We start from the raw sequence: 24,877 nt of genomic DNA on the forward strand, positions 1-24,877 counted from the left end.
ATATGCAATACACATACAGGGTAAAGAATTAGGAAATCTGTGAAGTTATAGTGGGTATTTGTATTGAATTTTAAATAAATGTCTTCTATATAAAGTTGGATATAGAAATTCCATTTTATGGGAAAAACATTACTTTTATCTATGAAGACAACAAAAATATTAGACCCTACTCTTGAGGAGTTCTTAATTCATTCATGTGTATTTATTGTGTTTTTGCCAGCTTGAGGCTTTAGTATAATTTTCTTTTTTCTATTTCCATACCATAAGTGTTACATCCAACCTTCCAGTTCATTCTGTGCCTGCCTTTTGTTTTGGTTGATCATCTACTGGTTTTGTATTTACAATGCTAAGATCAAAACTTGCTGTGGCCGGAACAATGAGCAATACAGCGGCTCATCAGAGCATAAAAAAAGTGAATACTGACAACTGTGTTACTCCCTCCTCTCACATCAAAACCACATGTTGTCCCAAAAATTTTATCTGATACTTCTCGTCCGCAGCAACTATAAAAGGTGAACTTCAGAGTACCTAGCTTACCTGAACTGTCTGACTAACCAGCTGATTAGCCTTTCTGAAAAGTAGCCTGTTTATTTTCAGAAACCAATATTTAATACTGGAACTGAAATGAAGGTGTAGATAGTTATTAAGTGCTGTTATTTACTTTGTTATACATATTTTATTGCTTTCCTGTTGTTGGTGGCAAAGATTAATGAAACTTTTATAAAGTTAGATAGAAACGAGGAGGGAAGTATATTAAACTACCCTACCTTGCTGCACACTAATTATTGTGTCAGATCTCATTAGAAAACCGATGCACACACAAAAGTATACTAATTTATTTTAACATACCTGCTTCAAGAAAGGACTTTGCAAATTTGAGAAGGGATTGCAGGTAAATATTCTACATAAATCAATTTACAAAAACATTTTTCCTTTTGACTATCCTCCATCTGATGTTTGAGCAGAAGAGCAGAATAGGAAGAATTAGGGAAGACTTGTACTGTGTTTTGGGGGCAGTGGGGTGTGCGAAAGGACTTGAATTCAGCACACTGCTCTATTTTCACAGGCATGTGACTTCAACAAAAGTGATTATGAGACTACGATTAGCAGATGGTATATCTCAATGGTTTTTTTTTGTACCTACACTTCATCTGCAAGCCTCTTAAATCTCATAAATAAGGGCAGAAATCTTGAGATAGGTGTTCTCATGAGAATGCAAAGAGCTTTGTATTGAAAATGGCTATGGAAAAGAAAAATGTGCAATTTAGGTGGCTATATATAACAAATACAATGCATCAAAAATAACGTAACTTTTTATGTGAAGTTAATAAAAACAGTCTATTTCAATTAATCATACATGATCATTGTCTATCTGCTCCCATCTACATGGTTGTGATTGATGAAGGGGAGAAAAACGTGATGAAGGAATGACAGATTGATCTCTGGTGTCTGCGGTTATATGGTTCTTTTCTACCTCCTCTGGGTTGCGTCTTCATTCTCAGGTGGTCTCAGTCCCTTGCTCCTTTGCATGAGGAGACTTGGATCCTGCGGCTTCTTCCTTTCTTAGAGGCTCCTATTTTTCTCTCCAGAATAATCGGGATTTGTAGGGAGATGGTGTGTTCCCAGGTCTCGTCCCAAATATAGAAAGGTCAAAGAGTCAGGAAGTTTTGAAGTTTGCGAGGTCATGTCTATAAGAAGGGGGAAATGTTGCTCATGATTTCTTTTGCATTCTTTCGCTATCGGGGAATTGCAGAACTCAGCTTTCCAATTTGATCATAGGCTAATAAGTAAATTTTTAGGGAACTGGGAGCCTTGTGTTTCTCCATGGTTATTATTCTGCAATAACAAAAAGTAGACAATAATGTATGAATGTCAGAAAACTGCTAAACAACTATCATATGTTCAGTCATTTGATGACAAGTTTATATACTCAACAGTGTGATAGATATTTTGCCTCTACAAAAATGGTAGATAGTCCTACAGTTTTAGACAGTCACATGCTTTTCTTTAATAATGAGACAGGAGTACATTCTGAAATCCTCTATTTAAATATGATATCAAGAGCCAGACTTTTGGAAACTTCCTGAAGACCCTCTCTTGGGCTAAATACTATGCTAGGAGAGTAGTCATATCATATACCACAGACAGATAGTCATTGCTGTGGTCCCTAGGACAGTTCCTGGAGTAAGAGAGGAATAGGAAGATAAAAACTGAACATAAAGTTGTCTTTTCCTCCCTTTCTCTGGACTTTCAGTTCTTGTGGAACCTCTTAATTCTACAGGATGGAATTTCTCTTCATAACTCTCAAAGCTGAATTGTACTGCTTTCTTCCCCCTGGCCCCGTGAATACTCCAACATTTACGTTCTACAAAACTGGAAGGTCTGTTAAAAGCATAATTTAAATAACAAAAAAACCTACAAAATAGTTGTTTCACAGCAAAAATTTAGCTCAATCTACAGAAAATAAGATTTTTAGTAATATTCTATAAAGATTGTCTGCTTTTGGTGTGCATTCTTTCAATGATATTTAACTAACTTTTATGAAAGCTTTTTTCAATGTTTCTTAATTAGACCAGATAGTCATGGAACTATTTTAAATAAATATGTGAAGACCTTCACTGATGTAGAAGTTCTAAGTAAAGATCTAAATCTTGCTAGTGTCCTTCATCAAAAAAACCCCGTGAAGATATATGCCAAAAAATCTGTTCCTCTTTCTTGCTGCTCAGAAATTACACACATGAATGGGTTTTACTTTCATGTTAAAAGGACATCCTGCCGGCAGGCAATATATTAAGTAGGGATGTGAGGCTAACATCTCAACAATTGTGTTCAACTATAACATAATAAAGTATTGTTCTCTTAGGGGGAAGCTGGTTGTGACAACTGAAAGAGAAAGTTCTTGAGAAAAATGTGCAAAGTATAATCTTTCTTTTGGTAAATGATAAAAGAACCTGATGTCTAATTTGACCTATATTTGACATTCCATGACGACCCATAGCTGCAGTGATTTTTTTCATTAGCTTGTGGCGGCTCAATATGTCTGCAAACCAAGTTATCTATAGTGGGGTCCAAATATGGCTCTAGGTTTCAGTAAGATGAAAAAAATCTAATTGTACTTAAGATAATAAAGTCAGTTGCTATGCTTGCAATTGCAGAATCTGGAAAGTATAAGGATAATTATTATAAATTCCAAAAGGTAGAAAAAAAATTAAGCTAAAAATGATCGACTTATGTTTAAGTATCTCCTAGAGTTAAAAGCAAGTGAAAATTTGTCAAGTTTAAATATCTTTGCCCTAAATTGTGTGTTTTTAGAATGAAAATTGTGGCTCAAGCTTGTTATCCTGTGTCAAATATGGAGTTGCTCTTGAACTCAAGCACTCAGAATTTCACTGAATTGCCTAAGTATTATAGAAGTTTGTAGGAGGTTTTTAAGAGTTTGTTATTGCTGCATGTTTTTTCTTACTGTCTCCTCTTTGACTCATACTTTTCAGCCTTATAAATTCCTTTGTGAATTTTGTGCCAGACAGACATATGATACAGCCATGTGGTCTGTGCTCTCAAAAAGGTCCTGAAGCACCTGGTGGGGTGAATTGCAAGGTGGTCACATGTTGCTGACTTTACTTGTCAACTCTAACACTGGACAGCTAGAAATATTTAAAATCAAGTTCTAGTTTTATTTTGGTATATAACATAACTGAAACAAATACTTACTAGTTGAAGGTTGGGACATTTGAAGTTATTTCAGCTAGAAAGGGATCATTTCTATGGGACCATAAGTCTTTGAAGAAGCTTCAAAATCTCTGCCACAAAAGAGTGAGAGTACAGCGAAGATGCCTTCATTAGGCGTCACATTCAGTGGAGGTAAATCATTTGATATGGTGGGACATTTCTACCTTTTATTTTTAGTTCTATGTTCAACCCATCTCTTCAAAGGGATAAAAGATGGGAGACATAAACATCCTTTATCCATCACTGAGAAATGGTTTCCTGGAAACTGCAGCTGACTTGATCAGGACACGCTCCTAACACAGTGCCCACACAGTGAGTGATGCCTCATGTTAGAAACAAGGTCCTTTTGGAAAGCCAGCGCTTGTTCTGTGTATCTTGGGGGGAATTATGTGTTCTAAGAAAACAGTGAACTAAAAATAGAGCAATAGATAAATCTCTCCACAACTCGCTCTGTAGGTTTTTTCCCTTCAGAAATCTGAACGACAGACCTAAGGAAAAATATACTTACTGAAGATCTGCACATGTCTCATCACAGGAAGTTATTCATTAAAGTAATACCTTCTAGGTATTACTTCTCTAATTTGGGTGAATCTAAAGAGATTGCAAACCTACATGAGAAGATAGCCTGGCCTACCCTGCTAAATATGCAGACATGAACAAAACAGTGCTCCATATGTACCCATGTGATTCAAAGTTGTGCATGCAACATGAAAAATAGAAAGGATCCACTTTACACAGTTTATGAATAAAGCTATATGAAATGTTATTCTACCAAAATAAACTGAAATATAGTAAAATGAAGTTTTCTTTTACTCTCATTAGCTTTGCCAGAAATTGATTTAGAAAGTATCTTTGTTTTTTATCTAATTGAAAATATGGGTAATGGGAAGGGGGGAGGCTGAAAGAGTGCATTAATTATTCCTTATCATAGTTCATCTCTTTGCTTATTCAGATACATCTGAAGAATGCAGCAGTGTAGAAAAGAGGAGATGTCTGAGAGGTGATACTGTACTCAACTCTTGTGAATGGAGTGTTTTCAATACCAGCTTATGTATACTATAGGATAATTAGAGCTCGATGCTTCCTCCATTTGTGTGCTTAGAAATGGGATAAAAGGAAGGAGCACTGGGTAAGGGTAGAAGGTTGTTTTCTTCCAGTGCATTTTCACGAGTATGATTGAGCCTGGGCTCCCCCAGGAGACAGTACTACTTTACAAGCTCTCAGTAAATAAGCAATTACATGGGAAGCATGAACAAACCGATTTGCTGGAAAACATTGGCAATTGTTTTCTTTTCCTTTCTCTTCCTCTTTTGTTTTCCTGCTTTGGAGTTCGCAGACTATGTGCATAAGGTTGATATGGGTAGCATTTTATTTTTTTCTTTTAAAAAAACTGCAGACTTCTGATTTTTATGTATTTATTTCTCTACATATTTTGGACACTTTGTTAAAGATGTTTCCAACCTGTAATGGAAGTTATTCTGCAGAATTTTTATGGACTGCTCTGATTCAACCTAGAAAATGAGTAAAGTTGTAATGCATGTAGCTATACTGTACAAATAAACTTAGGAACTTTTATGCAAATAAACTGAACTGCTACTTACATTATTCGCTTCCACTTCCAATAATTGTTTCTTCTGTTCACCTCTCCGATTTGATTTCCAGAACTTTGGGGATCAATTAAATGGCAGGATATGATGCCGTTGCTTTTGGCTTTCACTTGAGTATATCAACATGATCCCTTGCAAGCCAATAAATATAAGTTTTTATCTTTAATAATTCCCATGGCTCTAATCTTGGTTTTCCCCCTTTTGATACTCTGCTCAGAAGGGATAAATAAAATGAGGTCGTGAATCATGTTATTGGTACATAACGATAACACTTGTTAGGATGACGGTGAAAGGCATGAGGTGACCAGTGAAAGATGCAAGTCTTCAATTGTTCAGCAGCAGTTTGGTAGCAGGTATTTCAGCCAAGTGTGTGCCGCAGGAGCAGGCTCCATTTCACCTGGTAGCACAACAGTTGGAGAGGAATGAAGGGCAGTTTTGAAGGAGCCTATTAGTAATGTGCTTAAAGGAATTTGTTGTGCTGCAGTAAAGTTTTGAAGTGGCATCGCTTCAGTTCATGTGAGTATGTGTAGTGTCAGATAAAGGCACCCACACTGATACAGCAAGCTCCTCATTACTATAAGTTGCAGCACATGCTGGTAAAAATCAGTGATCTGTCACTTAACCTTCCTCTCATTATCTTTAGTTTTGCTTCTTTAGTTTTATGTCTTAGTTTGAATTAATGTGTTAGTGTTTGTAAAGCACTCCAAAGATGAAAAGCCTTATATAGCTGCTTTGTATAATTATTATTTTTAATTGTTTCTGTTTGGTATAGTTTCAATTAAAAGCACTAATTGACTAGTACTAATTCAATAAGAAGTAGAAATGGCAGGCTTTTTTTTTTCTTCTTCTCTTAAACACTAGAGACTTTAGGAAAGAATCGGGGATAGGAAGAAGGAATGGATAGATATTCTTATGGGTTTTACTCCTTCCATATTAACCTCATTGACTGCTTGCTAATTGCAGTAATTTAAATATGCCAATGCCCACACAAAAATAGACGGAGATCCACTGCTTTTCAGTGGGAAAACCTGGAGCTTGGAGAGGTATTTATACCGTTTCTGCTGTCACTGGTACTAAAGTGCTTTTTCTCTGAGCAATTAGTCAGGAAATGAAAATGGGAAACTCTGAGTCATAACCCACTTTCTGGGTGCACATAGCCAGGACTGCTGTTTTGCCATAATTCTGTGGTATTCGCTTAAAGCTCTGCAGCTTGGAGTGGTAAAGGCAAAAAAGGATCTTCCCACTGCTGAAGGGGAATTTCAAATATCAGAATTGAAGATTCAAAGCCTGGAAAGCAAGTAAAAAGGAACTAATATTTGGAACTTTGTGCATTTAAGTCAGATTTGTGACTTGCTGCAATGCACAATTTTTGAAGGGGTTAACTGGTAAAAATGACAGTCATTTCACTTGTAGTACTGCGTGCATTAAATCATAAAACGGACAAGGTCAGCTCTCTCACTGAGGGCTGAGAATATCTTCTACCAGGTGTGCCTCCCTGCCGTGATGCTATTCTGGCTCCTCAGCAGGCCAAACCAATTTGCAGGGTTGAGGTGCATGGGAAGTGGGGGTATGGCAGGAGGGGAGTCTACAGACCAGCTCTGGTACCACAAGGATTGTTGGGTCAGACATGGCTGCACGGAGCTGGTCACAAACAGCTGAGTAAGTTTAATAGGTGACCTCTGAATTTGTAGAAACTTCTGAACTAGAAATGTAGACATTGCTCATGTTTTTTCTGTAAAGGTCCCTCCAGTCTATGTTTTTCTGTGTTTCTAAATATCTCTGGACATACAAATGTTTACCGTAACATTATCTCTGCTATTTTGGAGATCCAGCAAGTTCCCCCGGGCCACATAGCTAACACAGCCAGCTATTGTGCAGCATTACCGAGGTACCCAGTACAGCAGCGTAACTAAAGTACCCAGCACAGTGGCTTCACTGATTAGTATTATAACATTCCAGCTCCGGTTACTCTGATCATATGAGGTGCTGGGAAGGGCAGAGCCAGGATTGCTCCAGCTCCCCATATTCAGGAAATAAAGCAACACAGCAGCAAATAAATCTTCTACTGTTAAACAGCTAATACCTATTGGAGCCTGACTGAACTATACCTACAGTCTGATTTATTTATTTTTTTAGCGGTAATTTTTTTCTCAGTCCCTGTTAGTCTTATTCTAATTATAAGGAAGTGTAAGTATTTACATGTATGTATTTTAAGTCATGATATCTCTAATTTACTAATGGGTGACAAAACTTGTTTCTTGCATACACACATGTTATTCTACAAGAGACCCATGTATTTCATCACGTAAGGATTGCTGTTTAGAGCTATTGCATTCTGCATGTATTCTTAGTTAATCCTATGTCTCATTCAGCCAAGTGAGGATTACTAGCCTCTTGTTCTCATTAGCCTGCCAGCATCAGCATTATTCAGTGTTTTATCTTAGCAGAGGGACTCTGCAGCTGCTGGCAGCCTGTGTGCTAATTGTAGCACACAACTCTTACGATTAGCTAGATCCATCTCTGTTCTAGTAGCAGATACCTGTAAACCACTGTTGTATGTATTTATTTTATTATTATTATTTCTTCTGTAAAACAAAGGTCAGCAAGCTATGGCACAGGTCCCAGAGATAGTGCACAGGTGGATTTTGAAGGGCACGCAGCAGAGTTGAGTGCTAAGAGCTATAGTATCTTGAAAAGGTGTAGACTTTCTGCTCTCACTTTCCATTCAATTCTGAAAACGTCTGAAGTGTTGCATTACATAGGGATAAGATGCCTCTGGAAGGGTGATCAGCAGCACTTTTCACCACTGAATTGTGGCATCTCACCACCTGCTGAGGTTTTACTAGCGTGTCTCATTTAAAGAGAAAATTACAGTCTGGCACGCTGTCCTTGCAGATCCTTGATGCAAGTCATTGAGTCTTTTATAGTCCGTAACGCATTCAGGGAAACAATGGTCTTGTTCCAGAGGACTGAGGAGAATGGCATTTTATATGTTAGTGGTTGGCTTCAATTATATATCAGTCTATTGTAAACAGCCTTCATGAGTATGCACGTATGTGTGAATTCTTTTTTCGTTTTTCTTTCCATTTTTCTATGTATCCCTTTTCTGAAGGTGCTTTGCCTTCTCACGATCTAGAATGGAAGGAACAGAGTATTATTAGTTCTGGCTCCTGTTTTATGCTTCCTCTGCCATATCTAGGCAGCAGAAACATTATTCCATGACTAACTCTTTTATTGGTGCATTATGATACTGCTCTCTAGATTCCGGTCAGTCAAATGGATCTATTGCCTCAGCAGCTTGAGCCCTACATCAGAGTATATGTTTTGAAATGTAAATGTGTTTCTTGGCATCTTGCCCTTTTCTAGTATATGCATAAAGGTCCACGTTCAGGACCTGTGACTCCCTTTTCTTCTGGAACAGCCACAATGCGCTCTACAAAGCTAGAGCAGGGGTATCCTATTTTGCCTTCCGATCCCAAAGTCCTACACTGGCTAATCCCCAAGTGAGAGTCAATTGTTTCATATATCTGAAGTCGGTCTTGTTTGGATTCCAGGGCTCATCCCCTAAATCTCACCAGATCTTAGTCTTAACTTGCCCGAAGAAAACATTCATACGAACCAGAACAGTTTCCAGAGCAGAGCAAAGTTGGATCATCTGGAGCAGCTCATCCTCACAGTTGTTCAGTCTTCAGCTCTTCATGTAAATAATGGAAAAACAACTCGCTCTTTTGGATTTTCAATTTTGAGTGCATTAACAGCTTTCTGAATCATCCTGGCCACTTCAGCTGTAGAGCAGCTGTTCCACAGCCCAAGACCTACTAACGCTTGCATTTGGAGAACGCAGAATAATCTGCCAATTTCTCTCCTGTATTCTCTTGTTTATATTTCCTTAGTCTTTATTTAACTTTTTAATTCTGATTTTGTTGTTTTAATTGCATTTACTTCTACAGATTTTACGAGGGGTTTGCATCGGCTATCGTGGTCTGTGCCTATATGCTGCTGCCTATGTAGAAAACAGATGTCACATTTTCCTCTAAACCTGTGTTGCAATTGTAGTTATAGTTCTACAGAGCTAATCTAATGCATGCTATATATTTATATTCATTCCCTAACCTTAAATTGGCTTGATTTAAATGTAAGACTATAAGTAGTTTAATTGCCATTTTATTTTGCTAGCTGTGCCAACTTGTACTTGCTAGGAAATACATGAATAGCTGTGGAGTTTTGTCTGCCCCCCCTTTTAAATAGGGACATTTCATAAGTTCAGTATTATCACTTGTCTTACTGGGCTTTGGAGGTCTGAGCATCTATTTTAACATACAGAGTTGTAGAATTTGGAAAAATGGTGACAGCAAAGAAAAATGAGTTAGAGGGAATGGGGTAAAATATTAACACAATACCTTTAATTTACAGTAAATCTGTAGCTCTTTTTAATATCCTTTAATCTTGCTGTTTTCAGTGTCACGTCTTAAATGCCAACAGTGTTTTAAAATGTTCATTTTCTAAGCACATTAATTTGAGAGAGAATTTTTCTTTCTGCAATTCTGTTATGTAGTGTAGCTGGTTTTGCTTGAATGTCACTATGGCATTAGTGGTGTTTAAATGTAGTTTAAATCTACATTTGCAGATGGCAGCCAGCAGCTGTGCATGCCAAGTGCGGGTCCTTCTCTATTGTTTCCTAGCTTAGACCTTTCTGATCTCATTTCTGTGGAGATCATCTCACTGGAGATAGTATAAGGGAATTTAAAAAACTTTTAACACTCTCTTTATTTTTAACACTCTCGGAGAAAGGGGAGGGAAGCTTGTTTCCATGGAAATGGGATCTAAAAGATTGTCAGTAGTGAACAGTTGAAAGTGAGAATTCACTAGATGACTCCCAGCTGAGAACTGCAAATACTGATGACCAAAATGAGTAATAAACCACTTATAAAAATGACAAAATAGAAGAACCAATTAAGATATTTTAAAAAAACCTATCTGCTTTCTTTTTATCCTCATTGGATGTCACAAATATGGAAATGCTTACTTAACTGTTCTTGGGTATATGAGTTGCATGGACACACTTGTAAATTTCTCCAGACTCTTTTTTTAGGATAGTCCATCCTAAACATAGTCCATCCCTTTTACTGTTAGGGACCTGACCTGTTCCAAGTGGGCATCTGTGGGCAATGAAGGATATACGTCAGAAAATTGCATCGCTACAGTTCAGGTTCACTGAAGTTTCAAATGCCAGCCTACGTTTTTGTGTAAGAAGTAGTCGACAGCTACATTTCTGAAATTACCTAACTGTCTGAAACCAATAGAGTAAACCAGATCTCTGTAGCATGAACCTTGTGTATTTTGTTCCTTGATTTAGAAAGGGAATCTTTCTTCTGTTGCCAGATAGGTAGAAGACTTACTACCGTTGAGGACTTGCCTTACAGATGTGTTTTCTTAGGAGGTAGTCAAATGCAGAATGGCTGAAGTCAACAAGTTTCGTTCCCCAGTCTCCTATCCCATATTCTTTTCAGGCACAACTTCTTCCTTCAGTTCTCTGCATGGAAAGCCAGTACTTCTCCCTACGTGTTTTGCTCAACAACAAAAGATTTGTATAGAATATTTTACGCAGGGGTCCCGTTGTGTACTTAATATCCAAATGTGTTGTATGCTAAGTCTGCCACAACCTTTCCTTATTCAGGAGTGAACTAAGATACACTGGTTAGGTATGTGTAAGTGCAGAACCCTTCATTTTTAGAAAATTATCCTTTGAGTAAAAGGATAAGGAGAAAGGGGAGGGAACCATTTTAAGAAAATTATCCTTTGAGTAAAAGGATAAGGAGAAAGGGGAGGGAACTTCCTAGCTTAGGATACAAATGCAGCAAAATTTGTAAGGGTAGATGGTCTCTTCCATTCCTTAAACCACTGAGTAAGGGCATGGGCCTAAGTAACCAGTGTCCCTACTTTTTCCTTTAAATGAAGTAAAATGTCAATTAAAAAAATCTTGAGCTGTGCAAGATACTAAAACTGCTATCCTAGATTACCAAACTGCTGCTGGGATCAGTGCCTGAATAACTGTTATCTGAGATTAAGAACCCAGTATTAATTCATCAATCAGTGTGACAACTTGTGGGAAAAGTGTCTTTCACTACATGTGAAGTTATCTAAATATCAGCTCATTATGAAATAGACATTTTTTCAACTGCTTGATTATTACCTATTTATTATTACCTATTATTACCTTGATTATTACTACCCCTATTAATTGGAAAAACTTTTTACAGTAAAGTTTGATATGCAAATAAAATATTGTAATGAATTCTTCAAGCGCAAATAGGGCTGCTGCTAAACACTGAGAATCTGCTTGGCCTTGCTTCTATGTAAATGGCACAATGGAGAGTGCCAACGTGGGCAACAAGAGGCTCAAGTGACATGGTGGAGAAGAGCCTGCAATACAGGTCTTCACATGGGAAGAGATGCACTCTTCCTGGCTCTGATGCAGTGCCATGACTGCTCTCTGCTGCCCACAGGCACGGCACCTGGAACTGGAAGTCGAAGAGGAGCCATAGGGTTGATATGGGAACACGCGACTTTACGGTGCTGCCACAGAGGGCTGGGAGGTGACAACAGGGCGAGCTAGTATCCTCTCAGTCCTTTCTGTCTGTGTTCCCCCTCTAAATCCAATGTTGTGTATGGCTAGTGCTGGACAAATCATGCCAATTGTCAATTTAACGTCTTTTCTTTAAGCAGCACAATATGACCTCAATAAGGGTTCGCTTAAGAAGCTGACCATGGTTTAAAGGTAAGTCAAGATTCAGAATTTGTTGAAATAACTGGTGTCTTCAGGGAAGTTATGACTGCTTCCATCGGGCTGACACTGGTCCATTGTGTTTACTTTTCTGTAGCATGATATCACTAAGACATTTTCTTATCAGACAGTAATGTGTTTAAAAATAACAGAAAATATGTAAAATACGATCTTTCTTTTTGTAATGTTCGTACAGTCTTTGGTGATACAGCCTACTGAATTGTAATAAATGGCTCTTGCTGATTTTGTAAATCTGTAGTGTTTGGTTTAAAATAAGAATAACTAAAAGTGGGGAACACTGAAAACAGATTTCAGTATTATATATAGCTAGTACAAGATTTAAATTAGGTAATTTGTTCTTTATAGTGTTCTCTGTACAGCTGTTAAATATTAGTGAAGTTCTAAAATGAAACAGGTTGTAAAGTAGCTTCTAGAGATATGAAAACAGCTTACATTTTATCTAACTAAAATCTCAGTGTGGTTTGTAGCCTAATCTCATGTTTCGTACTTGAATGTGACAAGTAATCTTAAAATCTTCTCTCTACCAGTCTCCAAATTCTGTGTTCTTCTATTTTAGTGACATTTACTCCTCCTTTATGCCACATGTGAAAGTAAAATGTAACCTCTTATCCATGCTCCTGTTGATTACAATGTTAAAATAGAATTTTGAAGTCTTTCCTCCAAACCGTGTTTTTGGCATTTCTTCTTCGTAAGTCCGGGAACTCCAGTTGTAAGAACTAGCTTTACACTGCTGCTGCTTCCATCAACATCATCAGAGGCCTTCCTCATTTGAAAGGAACGTAATTAAAAAATTTTGAATGTAATGCAGTGCATTGGGACGGCAAGAGGCTCGATTTGAAGGAAGTCTGAACTGTCAGCTTGTCTAAACCAGACAGCTTCTGCCAGTTTTTGAGTATGTCAGGTTAGGTATTCTGGGGGGAGCTACCACGTTCTCGTGCAAACGTAACCAATTAGATGCTTCTGTTCGCTTGTTTTTAAGTCTTAAGTGAAGAATAGTTTTGCACAACTAAAGTGTTCATAAATCCTTTTCACTTAATTAATTAGGAGCTATAATGTGAAATACACCCAAAAGAAAACTAGGGTGTATCTGATAAATTGTTTGGCTTTTTGTTGTCTGCACTGAATTTAACTGTTGCTTAATATTTCCTGGCTGTTTTTTATCAGAAGAAAAATGCAACACTTAGGTAAAATTAAAAGGAGATTGGATTTCATCCAGGAAGAATGTGTCCTTGTCAGAGACTATCACAGATTGAGTTCTGTCAGACTTTTCAGCAAATTACACTGACGTTTTGGGGTGGTGAATTCACCTCTTTTGCACTCAAGATCTGGGACTAGTGATTAAGAGCACATGCGAACAAACTCACAGCTGTATTTATAAGCATACCTTCTACAGTATGTCTCTGTGCGATGGCTAGGTTGAAATGTTAATCTATTTTGAAAATATTTTATATGTATGATGATTAGACTACTACTTCTGTTAAACATCTTTGCAAATGCCTTTTAAATATTTTTCTTGCCCAGTGCATGAATTCTTATAAATTGGGAGTTGTCAGCAGGCTATCTGGGAACACAATGGAAAGGCACAGGCATGAAGCACGCAAGGTCTGCTTTGAATGAACTAAAGCACTGTCCGTGTTTGATCAAACCATCTTGTTTTATTCTTTTAAACCAGTTATTGAAGTGCTGAGCCTTTACTTTCCTACAGAAGTAATAGATTTATATTATTAACTACACGGTTAGCAGCTAACTTCAGGGCTTTAATTTCTAAGTTCAAATCGAGATATTGATTCAAAGTGAATATATAAATATTTCTGAAGAGAATCTCCCAGTGAAAGGAGGATATGTTGGATATTTTTTTTTCTTAACGTTTTTAAGAGGCAGTAGTGTATTGAGGCTTTTTTGCTTTAAGCTAGTTTACTTCGGTTCTGAAGACTTGCTCTGTATTTTAAAATTACATTGTTGTCCCACCTACTACTTTTTTATTCTGGGTTTGGTGTGGTGGGGTTTTTTTGTTCGGGGTTTCTTGTTTTGGGGTTTTTTTGTTGTTGTTTTAGGTTTGTTTTTCTGGGGTTGGTTTGCTTGTGGTTTGGTTTTTGTTGGGGGTTGGGTTTTGGTTTTTTTTTTTTTTTTTTTGAGACCTCTCTGGAATGTATAGCACATCTTCTTTTTAATGTGGTTTGATACACAAATAAATGCAGGAAACCTTTTGTGCTTCTATTTGTTTCTAAATATGCATTGTAGTTATATTTGTGTATAATGCAAATTTGTGTAATAATGCTTAAACTTATAGTACGTGTTTATAAGTGAAGAAAAAGGTGATATGTACTTGGCTCATGTAACAGGTATAGTAGGCAAAATAGGGATCAGCTGCTGAGAGACTTATCTGCTGTGTTTTTACAGAACCTCTTCTGCTGAGGTTTTAAGGCTTGGTGCTGTGGATTTTAATTAATTTTATTTAAAATTTAAAAATAACTTGTAATTGTTTTCTTTAATCCTTCATGGCTGTGGAATTTTGAATCACTTCAAGCTGTATGGATTCATACTTGGCAAAAGGGAAGAGGCTTGGCCCGCCAGAGCATGAAAGTCCGCTTTTCCTTTCCCAAAGCCAAGATCTACTTGGGGTATTATATTGCTTGCTACAGGGTAGACTTTAATCATAGTTCAAACCAATTTGGGGACAATGGCACAAGAAGCCCTGTGCTAACTAGTCCATCATACAATTTTGACCAAATCTGAACTTGTTCCAGTCTTGCCATGGATGCTGAAGTAGCAGCTTTGCCCTTTCTGAATGTGCACAAGTCACAGAGGCCGAAAGCCCTTGGCCACAATAAGAATCTCTTAAGAGTCAGCAGATTGTTTGCCAAGTATTTGCCATTGTCTAGCTATCATATAAGAAGTATATTTTGTGATTCTTAGGACAGGACCTTCAGACGAGGTTATCATTCTTGCTGTGATAGGAAGAATCCCCAAAAGTGATGGCCTGTAAAGGCCTTAATTTACCCTATTTTTCTGCATAGCTCCTAGGTGCGTGCTGCAGTGACCAGGAATCCCCATCCTCTGATTGCATCTGGCAGCACTTGGAATTCCTTTTTGCACATGAATTCCAGCCACCATGTAAAATCAAAGTTTTCAGGCTAATGGAGCCACAGGTTGTTGGGTGGTTTGTTTTTTTTTTTCCCCTGCTGCTTCCACCCTGACAGGTCAGTTCACTCTTAAAGAACAAGGTGCACTCTTCCCCCTGCCCCCCATGTTGTTGTTGTTGTGTGCTTTTGTGTTCTGTTGTTTTGTTCTTACATAAAGATTATGTGAAAGGTCTTGGAGATGTCCATGTTCCCTCACTTCCATATTGTGACATTATTTGTTCTTAAAACTCAAAGTAAAGTCAGCTAGCTTTCTCCATGTTCACATGGGCCTTAAGAGTCATCTGATATCTGGGAATTTTTCTGAAAATGAGGACCTAACTCTTAAGTAATATCTTCCTCTCTCACAGAAAAAGATGAACAGATAAAGTCTTTCCTTCCACAGTGTTTCTAAATGGTGATATATATATAAAATTTTTTATTGCTTAAAAATGGTAAACTGAACTTGTACTTCCTACATTTTCACAATCCAGTAGGCCACAGGCCAACCATACCTTCTTTGTAATACTGAAGTAAGTAGGCACTATGAGTATTCAGCGGCTCAAGTAGTCAAAATGCATCTTTAGGAGTGTAACTTTAATTTTTAAAAAATGGATGCTGTGTGTATTAGAGCAGAAAAATGTGCGGGGCTGATGTATCATGAGGCTAACAATTTGAATTTGTTTGCACAATGACGTGTAAGGTCTGTATCTTGGTTTTGTACTCAGAATTGCATATTGTGCATAATTAGAACATGTGCTTTGACATGTTATGTGTGTACACCTGTATGCAATTAATATAAAATTTTAAAATGCCATACAGTGAATTTAACCCAAGTAACTGCAAAATTTGAGAAAGTTGGTAAGAGTGAAAATACTCCATAAACTTTTCAACTTCTGTGTTCTCAATTTTAAGCTTATGCATCTTTTTTGCAGGCAAATAATTTTCACTAAGTATGTGTTCATAATAAATCTATTCCAAGTGTGCTAAACCATGAACATGAATAATGTATGTTTTGATGTTTCATAGCATTAAAACAATGTAGTCTGGTGTTTTGAGCGATATTTATGAACAGCTTTTTGGTTTATTTGGTATGTCAATGCCATAAGACAACAGTATATCTAAAAGCCATGCTAAAACTTCTGGTGGGACACAATATTTTTGGATACAGAACTATAACTAGTTCTGTGTTTTGGTAAAAAAACATCTATATCTAATGCTATATTGATATTAGGAGTGCTTAGTGGAAAATTGACTCAATTATATTGAAGCTATTTTAGGGATGTTGGTAATCCTTCAGAGTAGCAGATTATGTAATAAGTTAGGCATTTGATAAGCCTTTCATACATAGCACATGGATAATTTTTCAAAGATTCATGTTTTTTTGAGAGCCTCTATGCAGGAATTTCCACCAGAATTAGAGAACATTTTGCAAAGTTGATGTAATATAAAACCTTGGGGGGGGAAGAGGGGGAAAAAAATTCCTCCCTCACCTCCAAACTGTAAGAAAGAGAATTTATCAAGACAACAACAATGGCATGATGCCTGTGACAGACTTTGTTGTTGTTTTTGTTAGCAGAAATAAGTGTAATACATTTCTGGCTCCATAGGGTCTGTAACATCTCTGTATATACAGTTAAATGTTTCTAGGGCAATTGTGTAAACCAGGACGACCTACGCCAAAAACCTCAGACCCACCAAAGCAGAGTGGCTGCATCCCAGCTGCCGACTGCTGCAGGTACCTGGCCGGTGCCATGTGCCTGAGCTGTGGGAGTTGCTTGGAGGACTGCCGGAGAGCCAGCCCACCAGCATACCAAACAGGACTGTTCTAGCAATTTTTTTTCGGCATAGATGATTGAATGACATGCCCAGGAATGTTCTCAGACTTATTAAATTTGCTAGTACAAATATGGCCAGTATTTCCCTCTTCTACTGAGCCACACTGATTTTAAATGTTTTTATTAATAGAAATTTATCATAGAGTTTCTGAAATAAAACTTGTACCATTCTGTAGTTGGTATCTGCTTTTAACTACTGTCTTTCCACTAAACTTTAAGTAAATAATTATTCTTAGTTAAGCCATAGGTGCATATACATGGGGCATGCGTATGTATATATACATGAGCTCTGTGTATATGCATACGCATAATACATATTTTTCTTAGTTTTCAAACAATTTTATTCTTTTTTTAGTGGGATGCCATAACTGAAATGGATGAACATAATCGTCCCATTCATACTTACCAGGTATGTAATGTGATGGAACCAAACCAAAACAACTGGCTTCGAACAAACTGGATCTCCCGTGATGCTGCACAGAAAATTTATGTGGAAATGAAGTTTACCCTGAGGGACTGCAACAGTATTCCATGGGTACTGGGAACCTGCAAGGAAACTTTCAATCTCTACTACATGGAGTCAGATGAGTCTCATGGAGTAAAATTCAAGACAAACCAGTACACTAAAATTGATACTATTGCAGCTGATGAGAGCTTTACCCAGATGGACTTGGGTGACCGCATTCTTAAACTCAACACAGAAGTTCGTGAGGTTGGGCCAATAAACAAGAAAGGATTTTATCTTGCTTTTCAGGACATTGGAGCATGCATTGCTTTGGTCTCAGTCCGTGTTTATTACAAAAAGTGCCCTTTCACAGTCCGTAATTTGGCTATGTTTCCTGATACTATTCCAAGGGTTGATTCTTCCTCTTTGGTGGAAGTACGGGGCTCCTGTGTGAAGAGCGCTGAGGAACGTGATACTCCAAAATTGTATTGTGGGGCAGACGGGGACTGGCTTGTGCCTCTTGGACGATGCATCTGCAGTGTAGGATATGAAGAAGTGGATGGCTCCTGCCATGGTAAGAAAACATTGGTTGATGTTTTATTTATTTATTTAAAAAAAAAAAGTCTTAATGATGTTATATGCACAGCAAATAGCTCATTATATATTGGAAATATTGCATCACATTTTCAAGGAATGCCTCTTGTCCAGAAATAAGCAAGGTTATTTGAAGTCATGATATCGTGGATTTCTAAGAAAACATTGTTACTAAAGATGACCTTCACTTCCTCTAACTGCGGGTGCCCACAGTGTACATGTGTATAGATCAGCTAGTCACTTTGACTCCTTCTGTAGTTACTGTAGATAAGTGCATGCTTTGGAGCAGGATTCCTCTACCATTTTTAGATGGCTATCACAGGATGAAATGAGCAGTGACTGAAAAAAATCTCTTTTTTTCCTCCGTATGCCTAAAAAGGGAATCTAGGCAATTAACTCAGACTCAGATTTTTCTTGTAAGCTCATAAAGACAGAGTAGACAAATTCACCTGAAGAGATAACGTCATTATCCATGTTTCTGTAAAACAGAGGGTTTTAAATGCCTCCATGAATAACGTGCATGTTAATGTAGTAGAAAATCAAGTTCAATTAGAGACATTTAGGCCCTATTGAGAGTTAATGCAAAAGGTTAAAATCAAGAGTGCTCAAAATGGTTTCATCATAATATACAAGTAACGCTATATATCTAGTACTTTTTTTTCCAAGAGACTAATGTACAAATGTAGTAAGACAGATTGTTTGTGAAGCAGGTGACAGTACATCAGTTAGTTGCTGCATGTTGTTTGCCACATTCTTGTATCTTAAGAATTGTCTATCTGAGGATAGCTGTGCTTGGTGATTTCTCTTCAAGAATTTTGCAGAGACCGTACTCTGTGCTGGTATGTATAGAACAACATAGCGCTGCACCTTGTCACTATGACAGCGAATTAAGGATGTTTCAAATCAAGGTTTCAACTTGGAGATGACTACAAAGGGAAATGTATTTTTCTTCCCTTATCAGCCCCTCACTTTCATAGGTAGGACTGTGAACACATGCAGGAGCAAAAAGCATGTCTCCTGCACAATCCAAGTGTTGTTGTGGTTCATTAACCCTCTGTCTGCCACTCTTTCAAGAGTGGTTGCATTTGTCAAACTTTGTGATAACTGGATTTCATGCACAAATGGAAAAATTCAGATTACTTAAACTTTTGTGCTGTTTAGAACATAAGTACATTGCTAAAACTCTTGTAAATGCTGTGGTATACTTGAGTAAAGCCCAGGACTCTAAGCTCTTGTGGATTCAAACTGAGACTACTCTCCATGGAGAAGGTGCATGTTGAGACTTATTTTCAACCTGCCAGGGCTGCTGGATGGGTGACACTTACTTAATCATAAAAGGCATGCGTCTTTTCATACTGCACAGTTTCTTAGTTGTTTTGTTAGCTTCAGAAAGAGTTACTTGTATGTTCTCTTCTACTGTACGTAATTGTTTCACAATGACTTGAGAATAAGGTACTTTATCTGTAATAATGATTGTAAAGAAAGCCTCAGTAGCCACTGAGATACCAGTCTGCTTTGCTTCAACATTTGCTTTGTAGCAAAAAGGAAGAGAAAGAGTCCGTATCCATAAATTACACAAGTGACGTTGCTATTGCCCAAATATTTTGCTCAATGTTCCTCAGATTTGATGGTATTAGGCAAGCTGCACAGCAACCTTGGATAATATAGAGCTTTAAAAGCACACTGTGCATTGTAATCAGAAAATGAAATTCACTTTGTTGTCTGATCTTGCTGGCATTAATTATCAAAATATACTCATTGCAAAGATACAATTTTGACATTACTGGAAGCAAGTATAATTTTCTACATAAGGTCAAAAGGTTTCTCTCTTAATGGGATAAGGATTTTATTCAAAACATGAATGAATGAATTTCTGTCCGTTATGTGAGTGAGTCATACTCTAGAACTGTACATGAGCAATATAACCAGCAACTAAAGTCCACAAAAAAAGTCAGGAAACTTTTCTGCTGTGCATTGACTCCACTTGTTTATTCAATTAGCAGTCCAGTCTGCTGCTGAACAAGTACCTCCTAAATGAAATGGAATACCCTGAGTGTTTGCATATTCTTATCTATTTGCCCCAAGAGTAACAAATTACTATTTTAGAAAATTATAATCTAATAGAGCTTCCATATGTGTTTTGAAATAATTTTCATAGGTGGCTGATGTTGTCCATTTAGTCATCTTCAGCGTATTTTAGTATTACTACTACTTTTTCTGACAGTTTTTCAAGGTCTGTTTGTCTTGCATTCCTTTGTGAATGTCATCCCTGAGGCAAGGCCAAATGTATAAGATAGTTTCAGAACTAAAGAGCAACAATTTAATTTCACTAGTGTCCACTCTCCAGCTCTTGTGCTTAAACCGTGAGTCAGAAGGGTTGCTGTCAGGGTGGCCGCGTTTCCCTTTTGTGCCAAAGCTGCTGGTGGAGATGCATGCTCGGGCAGCTGGGAATGCGTTTTTACAATGTGACTGTTTTGGGGATTATGAACTGAACTGAGATCACTACCTATGTTGATAGCGATCTTTCAGACAGCCGTAATACCCTATTTTGAGACTCTGCTTCTTCGCTGAGACACGAATCAGAAATTTAGAGTTCAAAAGATTTGTCACTTGTCAATACATCCTGAACTAATTCTTTTATACCCATTAAATTGTAAAAGACCTGAACATTGCTAACTTTCTAAGGGAAAATTTGTAAAATTTACATTTAGCTTGTTTTCATAGAAGCAGGGGGGTAGGTGGGGGTAGAGGAGAAGCCACTACATCTTAGTCTGCTAAGACCTGAGATGTATTTATACAATCTTCATGTCTTCTAGGTCCCTCCCCCAAATCCCAACTCAAAGCCCTTTTGTCCCTCCCATTCCACCGCTGGAGTCACAGCTCTGAATCTTGGAAGTATTTTACGCCATTCTGTCAGTGCTTCTCATAGACATACTCTGTGACATACTCAAAACTGATAACTGTTTCTTTCTTCTGCATGAAAATAACTTTCAAAATAATGAATTTGTATTTTGAAATCTGTTCTGGCAAGTAATTGGGTGGTGGGCAATACTTGCTAATAATTGAATATTTTTTCCTACTTGCAAATGGTGTCAAACTTTAAGTTATACACCAGCAAATGGCTCAGTGGGGAATAATAAGCTCTTCATGGCAAATACTGCTTATCCGTCACAGAATTTAAATGGTAAACTTGTGTTTTGATATTTGTGGAGATATACACTTTCTATTCAGGAAGTACTAAATGGCATAAGGAATGATATTCTGCCTTTGTCATTGCTCATAGTTTCACAAAGCAGCACAAATGGGAATAAAAAAAGTCTTTGATCAGTTTTATCACTGCTGTTAAAATCATAAGGAAGCAAGTAAAGTAGATTTTGGCAGTTGAAAATAACCTAACTGGCAACATTTCAGTTATTTCAATATATGTTGGTTTTATATGTACCTCTCTCCGTCTGTGACTCTATCAGTATTCCTTATCCTTGTACTTGCTTTTAAAAGCATCATTTCAGAGTGCAAGTGTCTGAGAAGAATTCACAACTGGATTAAAATACCCATACTTATTAAATGTATACCCCCAATGCATCTAGAACAGTTCAGAGACACATTGATAGAGAATTTCTCATTCATTTGGGGACTGTCTTCCTTTTTCTGAAGTCAGTGGGGAAAAAGTCATATTGATTACAAGAGGTTCACAATTATTTGTGTCATGTACATTTCCTAATGGCATAACCTGAAAAAAAAAAAAAAATCTTCTCTGAATTGGATTGTGTAAATGATCTATCGCTCGTTGATTTGAATCTGCTTTCAAGATCATAGTCCTCCAAATCCTGAAATAGCAGCAGCATTCACATGTTCTTCTGTTTCTTTAGGCATTAATAAATTAGTTAGTACCAGTAATTTGGCAATGCTAATCATAAATGGCTCTAATATGAAGTGCTTTCTTTGCTAAATCATTGGTACCAGAATGCTGCTCGGGATTCTAATAAGCATCAATTAAAAGTAGCAAGTTCAATGTCATATCTTCTTTGAATGTCAGTCCAAGACAAGAGTTGTGCTAAATTTGACAAATATAATATATATACAGGCCACTTCAGAGCTTTGGATGGTTTTTTTTACACAGAAAGGAACAATCATAATAAGGAACACTATATAAACTTAATTACAACAGTTCAGTTCTTTTTAGGTATGATATAGTAATAATTGGGTGATTTGTTAATTGAAGTCTGATTCTTTAATGATTTACCAAAAATTATCTGAATTACTCAAGGTTAGCAATAAATTGCAGGGAAAAATTCAATTATATACAGCAAAACTAATTGTTATAGTAATTTCAGAATTTATTTTAGAGTCTTAACCAATCAAACACAATGCAGAAGTGAATTTCAACTTAAAATTTGATTCTTCTTGAGGAATATTCTCGGGAACGCCCCACCCCCAAAGGATGTTGTGTGGTATGGTTGAAGAAATTTTTAAAATGTAGAACAGGCATTGACAGACTCACCTGGTTGATTTTAATTGAAACAAATACAATTAGAAGTGGGAATGTAAAGTCCAAATTCTTTGAACTTGTGTTGACCGAACAATGCTTCCTGGGGATACTAATGCCTGAACACAATGAGCATTTGTTTAATTGAACAAACACTTCTTTGTTATTCATTTCTGGTAATGTTTTGGTGTTAGGCTGCCAAGGTAGAAATCCTATCTTCAGCCATTTCATCTGATTCAATTTGAAAATACTTTCATTTTGCAAATATGAACTAACCCCATCCTCATATTCGTACCTATAAGTATGTATTTGTTACTGGGAAACCAAGAAGTTAATGGTATGGTCATGCTTTAGTTACCTGTCTGCTGGCATGAAAACAGTAAGAGGAAAAAAAACATGTACATTGGAATGGCAAGTATGGATAGTTACAGAGATACAATATTGTGTAAGGTTCCTTTTGGTTTTTCTCCCAGGTATTTATTTACTCATGAGATCTAAACTGCTAGCCTGTCGGCACTGAAGGAAGATCTGTAAAGGAAAAGCATAGAAAGATTTGGACTAAAGAGGAGGGTCAAAAATAAGAATAAATTTTAATTTGGAAGACTGCAAATTATCTTTTTAAGAGGAAAATCTTTCCATCACAGAGTGTCCCTCCTACAGCAGAGCTGGGACAGTTCTCTTGCACTGAAGTAGATCCCTACGACAAAGGGTGCAATTCCTGCCGACGCTATTGGATAGCCAGAGATGGGAATCTGTCAGAGAGGCTGAATGAGTGGAGGACTGAGAAGATCCACTGACTGTTTTTTCTCTGTTGTGAAATGGGACAGGTGCAGAAGGTCCTGGGACTTCCTGCAGCTACATGGCTGCATTAGCTGATACGATCTGTTTCCTAGACCACTGCAGGTGACTTTCTTGCAGACGGAACTTGCTTCAATGCCCTTAAGTACCGTTTTCCTTTCAAAATATAGGGCAGACAAGTAGGAAGAATGGTAATACAAACTTACAACTTCAAATAAAAAAATAAATTCTAGTTGAAGCCTCATTTCCCCCTGAAATTGAAGCCTTTCAATTTCCTCCTTTTTATTTCAATTTCTTCCTTTCAACTGAAACCTCAAGTGAAACCTCATAGTGAGCCTACCTCAAAGATAGTCATTGCAGTGTGCACGTGCAGCAACGTTGTGCAGAAAGCCAGTGTCAATTTGTGAATGAGCAGGAGGGGAGGTAGGTGGGAGCATGCATAAAGAAAGGTAACACCAGAGGTGACATGAAGAAGGCTAGAAACAGTGGTCAGGCATGGCGATATACTTGTCTGTATCAACTCCATGGTTATTCTTCATTATCCTTTGTTTCCTCTGCAGCATTACACGGCGTGTTTTGTTTCGCAGGCATCCCTTGATGGCATCCCAGAGAGCAGGGAGGATGGGAAGGCTACAAAATTCACTGAATTCTTCCCCCTTCTTGGGTGCCAGAGAGTGCAGCTGTATTTCACAATCTTTTCTACACTGATCTCCTCTGGAGAGAATTTAAATGTTTTTGTTGTTTTTTAAATGGTATCTGTGACTTATTGGGCAATTCCAAAAATTATTAAATAGTTGCGTTATTTTTTTAAGTAAGCAGCCATATCATTTATTGGACTTTATAGCAAATTCCTAAATACACAAGTGCTCTGGGAGGGATTCACGCTTTTTTACTGCCCTTAAGAAATGATGGTTTATTTTACATAATTTATGTGAGTTTGAAGAGCTTTAGATTTCAGTGTTTTCAGTGGAAGTACTTGAGGCCTTTGTGATTATTAGTGATACATATTTTCCATTGAAAAACCTACTTTTTAGCCTATGTAAGGCTACACAACATCTGTGAACACTCACTGCATATTTTAATTTGAATTCTGAATATGGATAAAATGTCATTGGGGTTTGTCATTTCCAAATTCAGTTTTTAGGTTGAACCATTAAATAGAGATTTTTTAGTGCAGTCCAAGAACATGCATGAAAAAATTAGGAATTCTGGATAATCACAACTCTGTAGGTAACAGTACAGAAAAGCAATTGGTAATGACTTGTTCAAAGCTTCTGAATATAATTAATCACAGATAACTGCTAACATACTGCAAAAATTTGACTTGATCTGAACTCAAGAACTGTATACATTTTACAGTAGATTAAAATTTAAATGGTTATCTGTTGGGAGGGGGACATTACCAACACTACTGGTAGCACTCTTATGTTCATACATACTGTTTTTAATTCCTAAA

The 24,877-nt window shown here is 37.3% G+C and overlaps 1 protein-coding gene across 1 annotated transcript in view; it reads left to right on the forward strand.

Annotated features, from left to right (window-relative positions):
* EPHA6 (EPH receptor A6) overlaps positions 1-24,877 on the forward strand; it is a 493,783-nt gene that overhangs the window by 81,300 nt on the left and 387,606 nt on the right. The window contains exon 3 of the mRNA XM_009323940.1: positions 17,454-18,117. Within this exon, the coding sequence (XP_009322215.1) occupies positions 17,454-18,117 (664 nt within the window). The remainder of the gene's footprint in view (positions 1-17,453; positions 18,118-24,877) is intronic.

This window comes from Pygoscelis adeliae, unplaced genomic scaffold, assembly GCF_000699105.1.
Source record: "Pygoscelis adeliae isolate BGI_AS28 unplaced genomic scaffold, ASM69910v1 Scaffold124, whole genome shotgun sequence".
Classification (NCBI taxonomy): domain Eukaryota; kingdom Metazoa; phylum Chordata; class Aves; order Sphenisciformes; family Spheniscidae; genus Pygoscelis; species Pygoscelis adeliae.